The sequence below is a fragment of the Myotis myotis genome, unplaced genomic scaffold, assembly GCF_014108235.1.
Source record: "Myotis myotis isolate mMyoMyo1 unplaced genomic scaffold, mMyoMyo1.p scaffold_m19_p_18, whole genome shotgun sequence".
Taxonomy (NCBI): Eukaryota; Metazoa; Chordata; class Mammalia; order Chiroptera; family Vespertilionidae; genus Myotis; species Myotis myotis.
The window spans coordinates 7693647-7702856 of record NW_023416322.1 but is presented as its reverse complement, the minus strand read 5'-3'; the positions used below and the strand labels follow the sequence as shown (position 1 = coordinate 7702856).

The 9210-nt window shown below is 58.7% G+C and overlaps 1 protein-coding gene across 7 annotated transcripts in view; it reads right to left on the bottom strand.

Moving 5' to 3' along the window:
- Positions 1–3893: 3893 nt before the first annotated feature.
- Positions 3894–9210, bottom strand: part of SOX13 (SRY-box transcription factor 13) — a 45447-nt gene continuing 40130 nt past the window's right edge. For 6 of the 7 annotated variants that reach the window (XM_036342811.1, XM_036342810.1, XM_036342812.1 and 3 more), the window contains 7 exons: positions 7595–7680; positions 7292–7454; positions 6807–6916; positions 6561–6657; positions 6173–6316; positions 5089–5305; positions 3894–4508 (listed from right to left, as the gene is read on the bottom strand). In XM_036342811.1, coding sequence (XP_036198704.1) covers positions 4247–4508; positions 5089–5305; positions 6173–6316; positions 6561–6657; positions 6807–6916; positions 7292–7454; positions 7595–7680 — 1079 coding nt within the window. In that variant the 3' untranslated portion in view covers positions 3894–4246. The remainder of the gene's footprint in view (positions 4509–5088; positions 5306–6172; positions 6317–6560; positions 6658–6806; positions 6917–7291; positions 7455–7594; positions 7681–9210) is intronic. The other variant, XM_036342814.1, reaches the window with a different exon arrangement.

Sequence of the window (9210 nt, the reverse complement as noted above, 5' to 3'; positions counted from 1 at the left end):
TTCTCCAGGGAAGAGGGCAGGTGGGGCAGGCAGGGCGGGTGAGAATTTAGGCCAGCAGTTCTCAACCTGTGGGTCGAGACCCCTTTGGCGGTCAAACGACCCTTTCCCAGGGGTCGCCTAAGACCATCCTGTATATCAGATATTTACGATTCATAACAGTAGCAACATTACAGTTATGAAGTAGCAACGAAAATAATGTTATGGTTGGGTCACAACATGAGGAGCTGTATTTAAAGGGCCAGAAGGTTGAGAACCACTGGTTTAGGCACATCCGTCCCCCACAAGCTTTGGAGTCCCACCATCACTCCAGACCAGCAGCACCCGGGCCACCTTTTAGACCCAGCAGGCACTGTGGACAAAGCATGCCTGGGCAGGGTTCATCTGCTGGGCTCGGACCCTTGGCCTGGGCAGGGGGAAGTGGAGGCAGAGAGTGAGCTTGTAACCCAGCCTTCCTGGTCATGATTCAGGACACTCTGTTCCTGGTCTTGCAACCAACCCACCTGCCCCTGTCCTGCCTCTCCTGGCAGGGGGTGGGGCTCCAGGGCACCCAGACTCCCAGGGAGGGGAGGGGAGGGCTTTTCGGTCCTAAATCACGCAGGGTATGTGGCTGTCTCTGCAGCTGCAATGAGGTTAGGACGAGGATTCCCAGAGTGGGAGGGGGCAGTACTGGCCTCAGGCTCCGAGGCCAGAGGACCTGGGAGTAGGGAAGCAGGAGGAACTCAGGGCTGGCAGGGGGTGAGGGGGAGCACAGCTGAGAGTGTCCTGCCCAGGCTCCCTGCGTTTGGTTTGGAGCAGAGCGGTGGTGGAGACTGGACGGGTGAAGGTAGATGGACAGAAGTTGAAATGAGCAACTCTCCCATGTGACCACTAGAGGGCAGGCGCTGCAGCCAGCCAGGCTGCTCTTCCCCAGGACCACCTGCACCTCCTCAGTAGCCAGGGAAGCTGGGCTCCGCTATGGAGACACAGGATGGGGAGGGCCAAGGAGAGGCCTAAAGCTCTGGGAGGCCAGGCTGGGGAAAACCACCGCAGGTTGGCAGCCAGGATGATCCCTAGCTCAAAAGGCTGGGACCCAGCCCAGCCACAATGGCTGAGTGTTGACCTGTGAACCAGGAGGTCCCAGTTCGATTCCCGAACCCATTCAGGGCACATGCCCAGATTGTGGGCTCGATCCCCATTGCGGGGCACGCAGGAGGCAGCTGACCAATGATTCTCATCATTGATGTTTCTCTCTCCCTCTCCCTCTCTGAACCCTCACTGTTGGGGAGTCTTCAATCCCAAAGTTGTGGCCCTGGAATCAACCACCCCCAATTTCTCTCACCAGCACCCTCTCCAGTTTAGGGCCCCCTCCCCCCTTCACCATTCAGGGGCCTCTGCTTGAATACTTCCTGTGTTGGAAAGTTCACCACCACTTTGAACATCTTTGTCAGAAAGCTGTTTTTTACTCTAAGCCAAAACATTGACCCTTGAGAAGTATCCAGATGAGCTGCAGATGGTTGGCATCTGACACCTCTGACGAGTGGTCTTACCCTTCGTCTCCTTGAACCAGGCCTCTAACAACACGGCCACTAGGATCCCTCCCGTCAGAGGGCTGCCTCTGGGCCCCTTCAGTGTGACAGCAGCCTTTTGTGTCGAGGGCCTAGGACTGCCATGATGCACCGGGGCCAGGCCTGTGGGGTGTACGCTGGCTCACCACCTCCCTTTTTGTTTTTTTAATATATTTTTATTGAGTTCAGAAAAGAATGGAGAGGGAGAGATAGAAACATCAATGATGAGAATCATTGATTGGCCGCTTCCTGCACGCCCCCCTGTGGGGATCAAGCTTGCAACCCAGGCATGTGCCCTGACCAGGAATTGAACCTAGGACCCTTCAGTCCCCAGGCCAATGCTCTATCCACTGAGCCAAACCAGTGAGGGCTCATCACCTCCCTTTTTGTGAACATGTGCCTCTACTACTCCAACCCAAATCTAACTCTTCCACAACTCTGCCATCCAGCTTGGCTGCTCCCATTCCATATTAACAGGGTTGATTTTTAACAAGCCTTATTGATCCCTGTTAATATCTGTTTTGGGAAATTTAATCTATCATGTAGCCCTGAAACACATCATTAGAGGCCCTGGGGAGCTCATACATGGGCTCGGGGTGTCCGTGTGCACACTTTTCTGGGAAGAGGGCATGTCCAGGGCTTTCATTAGATCAGTGATGGCGAACCTATGACACCTAGGAACTCATTTTTTTGGTTGATTTTTCTTTGTTAAATGGCATTTAAATATATAAAATATCAAAAATATAAATCTTTGTTTTACTGTGGTTGCAAATATCAAAACATTTCTGTATGTGACACGGCACCAGAGTTAAGTTAGGGTTTTTCAAAATGCTGGCACGCCGAGCTCAAAAGGTTCGCCATCACTGCATTAGATCCTCAAAGGCACCTCTTAAAGGGGTAAGAACCATGGATACGGCTTAATAACCTTGTTTTTGGATGAGGACAATGAAACCCAAAGGGGAGTCCTGACAACCCCCCACCCAACACACACACACACGTGACCAGTTGTGGGAGAACCCAAGCTTCCTGGCTCATTACAGCGTTTTACCTTCTTCCTTAGGGCCTGGGAGGACAGACACTTTGTGGTGAGGTCTGGCTCTGGAGACAAGGGCAGTGCTCCCCTCGTCCAGTGTGCACTGGGGGCTGGGGACAGGGTAAGGGAGTGGCGGGGCGGGAAGGGGGGCTGAGGGGATCGTTGAGCCTGAGCCCCCCTTGCTTGCTGGGGATGTTTCCTCTCCGCCCAACGCCTGGAGGTCCCTCGAGCTGCCACGAGGGGGCAGTGGTGCCTGAGCTGGTGCCTCCCCGCTCCCTTGTGCAAGGGCCCGTGATTCGGAAATGGTCTGCCTTTATTATACCAACAGAAAACAAAAAATTCCCGCGTGTAAACAGGAGAAATGTGCTGGTTAAGTTACTCATCATTATCTTATTATTAACAAAATAAAGCACTATGTTTACAGTCATAAAAAAAGAAACAGCCTGGAGAGAAGTTGGGCTTTGGGGAGCAGATGAGGGTAGGCACAGACTCCACACCTGCCCCTGTGGGATTTGGGGTTCCCTTCCTACTCAGACCCACCTGGATCTTTGGAGTCATGCCAAAGAGACTTAATTTCCTTAAGGAAATAACTTGTGCGGTGATCGGGAGCAGAGGCAGGTCCCCGGTGTAGAGCCAGGAGCAGGCAGAGCTGTGTGGGGGGGATGGAGACCAGTGCCGAGGGAGCCGGCTCTCCAGGGCTTTCGTCACTGACAGGAAGGGGGCGCCACCCGTCCTCCTGCTCCCACTCCTGGCACTCGGATGGGGCCAGGGTCTGGGCCACCAGGACGGAGCTCCTTGGAGGCCGAGCACATCCCATGCTGCTGGGAACCGACAATGGCTGTGGGGACCCACCAGCAAGTCAGGGAGGGGGTGAAAGGGTGGGCAGGGAGGCCAGGGTGGCCCAGGGTCCTTCAGAGACCCAGAGTGACCAGGGCAGAGCGGCAGTCAGACACCAGGAGGGGAGAGAGACACGGGGCCCTGCAGAGACAGGACAGAGAAACGCACACAAGGATGCACAGAACCTGAGACACCCAGACTGACAGAGGTAGCAATTTGGGGACAGAGAGAGCTCAGAAAGCGGCCCCAGAGAAGCAAGACAGCATCCAGGGACACACAGGAACTCAGCAACAGTGCCTGGCACATAGTGGGCACTCAATAAATATGCAGTGAATGACGGGTGAAGACGCGTGCACACGCGCAGCAGCCAGAGGCACACAGGCTTGGCGGCGATCAAACAAAGAGGGACAGCCAGACCGTTCTGCACCGAGTGCAAAGGGATCCTGGTGAGAAGAGCCATGTGTGCACGTGGAGGGGCGGGGGGGGGGGGGGGGGGGGGGGGGGGCGTTGGTCCCATGGTGGCTGGCCAGCCAGGACAAGAATGGAAACAAAGCGAGTGGCTCCAGGGAGGTGGGTCTGAAGCTGCCATGCCCCCAGGGGGGTAGACCTGCCGGAGGGGAGGATCATACAGTGTCCCCTGGCCATGAGCCCCGAAGACCCAGGAGCTCAGCCATCACCACCATGCGGGCCCTGCCATGTGGCCATGCCAGCAGGCGTGGTGGGGAGGGGGCCTGTGTCTACCAGGACACCCAAGTCCAGCCACCCAAGTCCAAGTACCAACAGAGTCCAGGTGAGCTGGCTGTGCCCCTGCCCGAGGCCAGGTCTCCCCAGCTCAGTCTGTGAGCACCACCAGCTCCCCGTCACTCTTCTCCTGGCCCTCCGAGTCCTCGTCCTCGCTGTACCGGTACATCTCGCCGTCGGCCACCGAGTGCCTGTCCTCCGCGGCCTCGGCCTCCTCCCTGAGGCTGCAGGTGTTCACGATGACGGGCATGCTGGGGTCCAGGCCTCGGGGCACACAGTGCTCCGCCGGGGGCTGTGCCACCCGAGGGAACAGCACTTCCGGGGCGCTCATCTGCACCTGGTCTGCCTGCGAGCTTCGGGGCAGACAAGAGGCGGGTTACTCGGCACCTTCACCTCCCCCCACCCGCTCCCCTCCAGGCCTCCTCAGGCCATGCCCTCTCACTCCCACCCCGCCCCCGTCTGCTGTCTGCTGGCCGCATTCATCGTCAGCGACAGCCCCGCACGCACATGGGAGTCTCAGGTCATAGGCGTGTTCAATAGATTCCTGGAGGACTGTGCTTGAACCCCACTTTTGGAAACTGTTTAAATGCTTGCTTTGGTCACGTCAGGAATAGCACCCCTGAATTTTTACTGAGTTTGTCAGAAATGGGATCCACAGGCACATTTCCCAGGTGCATGCCAGTCCCCCACACTCGGTCACAAATGTACATCCTGGGCCACTAGGTTCCCGCCACACACAGCTGCCCCTGCAGCCACACACACCCCCCTATGCACACAGCCAATAGAGAGGCACATGCAGTCACAAAGGCAAGTCACACATCAACGCCCAGCCACTCACAAGAGCAGCACACGCGCACACATACACACACACACACACGCACACGCACATGCACACGCACACGGTCTCAGCCGCCGGGGAGAGGGCCTGCTCACGGGGTCAGGTAGCTCTGGCGGGCATCCTGGCGCCGGGTCCTCATCAGGGCCTTGTACTCGCCCACCCGCAGCCGTTTGCCCTCCACGATGCAGGTGCGCTTGGGCCGCGGCTTGTACTTGTAGTCGGGGTACTTCTCCAGGTGCTGCCGGCTCAGCCGGGCCTGCTCCTCGTAGTAGGGCTGCTTCTCCTGGTTGGTCATGGACTTCCAGCGGGAGCCTGGCCCAGCCCCGGGGGCAGGCAGTCAGCGCTGGGCTCTGCCGACCACCCCCAGCCCCCTGCAGGCCCTGGAGGTGCCAAGGTTTTGAATTCCCAGATACATGTGAAAGCACTTAGCTGCTCCTGGGACGTCGAGCAAATGAATGAATGAAGTTGGCATGTATATGGGCATCCAACTGTCAGTTTAAGGTAGAGCACCCACACACATTCCTACCTACCCAGCAACTTCGGGGAGGGAGGCCTCTTGTCTGCAGGATTTGCATAAACAAAAGAGCAGCTACCGCAGGCCCCCAATAAACAGGCGCCCTGCTCAGGACAGAGTATCTGGTGTCTGTGCTCACAGGAGACCGGCACAGACACTGAAGGGGCCTCTTTTTTGAAAACAACTGCCCTCTTCTCACCCCACCTGCCCCACCCTACATCCCACCTTGGCCTCCGATCAGGAAACCTCATTTAACGCTTTCCACTGCCCAGCCCGTGTGGCTCAGTGGTTGAGCATCAACCTATGAACCAGGAGATCACAGTTCCAATTCCCAGTCAGGGCACATGCCCGGGTTATGGGCTCAATCCCCAGTAGGGGGTGTGCAGAAGGCAGCCAATCAGTGGTTTTTTCAACCATTTCTCTCCCCCTCTCCCTTCCTCTCTCTGAAATCAATAAAAAGCTTACATATTTTTTAAATGGTTTAAGACCCCAGGGCCCAGCTGTCCCACTTCCCGCCTGACTCCCACACCCCATCAGATTCCACCAGAGTTCAACACGGTGTGGGCTGTCACCATGAAAGCCCCAAGTGGATCCAGGAGGCCCCAGCCACCCTGTCCCCTGGCCTGTGGCTCCGGGACCCGAGCTCCGCAGACCCCCACCCTCACCGAGGATCTTGCTGATGCTGGAGTTGTGCATGTCCGGGAAGGCCTGCAGGATCTTCCTGCGCTCGTCCTTGGCCCACACCATGAAGGCGTTCATGGGCCTCTTGATGTGGCTGCTGTTCCGGGACTCGGGGAAGTGGCGGGAGCCTGGGGGACGGGGCGGAGTCAGCGGGGCAGCAGGAACAGGGAAGGACAGTCTCTCAGGGCCAGCAGAAAGAGCACCCCATGGTTCACCACTAGGGCGCGCTGGGGGCTCCCACAGCACCCAGCAGAGGCCAGGCCAGGGGCCCAAGGACAGACAGATACATATGGGACCCCACAGACATGACCCGCCCTGGTGGGAAGCAGAGGCGGGCCCTCCTGCCCACCAGCTCAGGGCCCAGAGCCTCACCGTCCACATCACAGCCCAGCATGACTTCCTCCAGGGGGTGCACACAGGTCTCCTCCAGTCGCTCCTTGACTGGGGACATGTCCAGGCTGATGAGGTCCTGGGATTGACGGGACAACCTGCACATCAGCCTCCCTCTGTCACCCCACTTCCCACCCCCACCTCTCCCTTTGGTGGCCTCCAACCCTGCCTTCCGCCCCTGGCCACCATCTGTTCCCTGCTGCCAGGCACAGGAGTGGGGGCCCATACCTTCCGGAAGGGCGTGTTGGGGGAGCTGTCCAAGGCCCCGCTGTGGCTGTGCAGCAGCTGCCGAGCATCCTGGATGGCCTTGGTGACAGCGTCCCCTTCACCGAGGAAGCCTATGGGACAGGAAGAGAAGGGACAGGGGAGAGGAGTTGAGGGCTCGCCCCATGCCATGCCCCTCCTGTGCTCCCTCTGGCCCCTTCCCAGGGCTGTTGCACTGCACATCCCCAAGGGGGTGCCATTTACACTGGCCGTGGTGTCCGTAGACTGGAAGTGAGGATAGTACGCCCTGAGACTGTGCAACCCCGGGGCCTGAACCACCTGAGGCCAGCGTGCCAGGCAGATACGGCGGGGGTGGGGGGCGGAACTAAAAGGGGCCAACCAGAGCAAGTCTAACCTAGAGGGGAAAGGTCATTCCCAAGGTCATACCATACTCTATACTCTCCCCTAGACGAGGGCTAAGGGAGAGGTACAGGAGGGAGGAAGCTTACCCAAAGGCAGGCTGGGGGGGCTGGACTGCAGGTCCCGTGTGGGAGCCCCATGGCTGGGAGGGCGGGGTCCACAGTTGCTCATCTTCAAGCTGGGGGAGCTAGAGGTGTTGGGCAGCTCGAGGACCTTGGGCTTGGCTGTGAGGTTCAGGGGCTGGGAGGGTTCCTGAGGGAGACCCAGAGGCAGAGGGTGAGAGACACCAAGGGAGGCCCCGCAGAGAGACAGAGGGGATAAGCATGCCCAGAACAGCCAAGGCGGCAGCCAGCCAGCCGACCAGCCCGGCTGGGGAGTGGGCAGAACGGTACCTGCAGTGGGTGGTGGGCGGCCATGGCCCCAGGCCTCTTCACAGCCGGGGCCTGGGGGCTGTGCAGCAGCTGGAGCGGATACTCCACTGCGGAGAAGGCGGCAAGGAGAAAAGTCCAGGATGAGCACAGGACAGCGCGGCGAGGTCCCAGCAGCACGAAGCGCAGGAGGCTCGGAGCTGGCCCTGCTTGCTTCCAACCACCGCGCCCCAGGCCCAAGGTGCTGCGAAGGACCTCCTGAGCCCTCCCCACCCCTGCCTGCTCGCCAACAGGCATCATCACCTGTCCTGCCCTTCCCAGCCACGGGGCCTGGGTTCCAAGCCTACGGTGAAACGAGAACAGGACACCGTCTACTCACTCTACAGACACTTGTCTTTTGGACCTACTGTGTGCAGGGTACACAAGCAGCTACCTGTTGTGCAGCCTGTCTCCTGTGCATTCTCTCACAATAATCCTTACGGTGCAGTATATAATAGGTGCTCATGGCATTATCCCATTTTACAGATAAGGAAACAGACCTGGAGGAGTTAATGGGCTCCTGTCAATGGGAGCTCTGACATGTGAACCCGGGCCCTCAGCCTGTCCTCTCCCCTCTGCACGGCACTCTCTTCTTCCTCGTCTACCTCGGCCTCCTCAGCCAGGCCCAGAATCAAGGGGTTGACAGTTCAGGTGGAGAGAGAGCCATGCATACAAATCACTAACCACGTGGCCCAGGGTCGTTTGGGACGAGTAGCTAGCATTCGAGAGAACTTTGCTCCAGATGGAGGGGCTGGAGCAGGCTCCTTGGGGGGCGCTGAGACGTGAGCTGACGCTGGCAGGCGCGCGGGGAGCTGAAGTGGTGGTGTATGAGAGCAGGATGTGGGCAGTGAGGTGGGCACAGGGTGGGCAAGGTGGGCTTGTGAAGGCCTAGCTCTGGAGCTTGGACCCCATGCTATAGGCGATGGGGCTCCGGGAAGGGGCATGTGTCGGCCTGCAGGCCCCCTCCTTACTAGAATTCTGGAGCAAACGAGGCAGGTGGCAGCCTGGCCACTCCAGGTCTTCCTCAGCTTAGTTCATGCCTCCCTTGTCCACAAAGTATGTGGCCCCTGCCCTCCTCACCCCTGCGTCCTCCTCACCCCTGCGGCTCTGCTCTATGTTCACCTGGAATGGCCATGGTTTGTGCTGCTGCCCTCCCCTCCCCTCCCCGTCTCCCGCTTCCAGCCTCCCCCCAGCCCACTGGAATCTTCCTTTAAGGCAGGGTCCGTGGGGCTGACAGGGGGCTGTGCCCATGGCCAGAGGCGTGGTGGGGAACCTGTCGGACTCCCCGGAACAGGGAGGGTGGCCGGAGGAGTTGACGTAAAAGCTACTCCCCTTCCTGGGCCATTACAGGCAGCATTTCTGCCCTGCCCATGACCACTCACGAGGAATCCACAATCGTGGCCTAATACTGCTATCGCTGCCTCTGTCCCACCGTCACTGCCTTCGGTCAGGCTATCACCTGCTAGTGCTGGATTCCCCTTAGCAGGCACCTACCGGTGTTCTACCTTCAGGGGGTCCCCTCCATGCCCTGTCCCCCACAGCCAGCACAACAACACATCCTCTACTAAGGGTTCAAGCACACCCCCAGCCTACAAAATAGA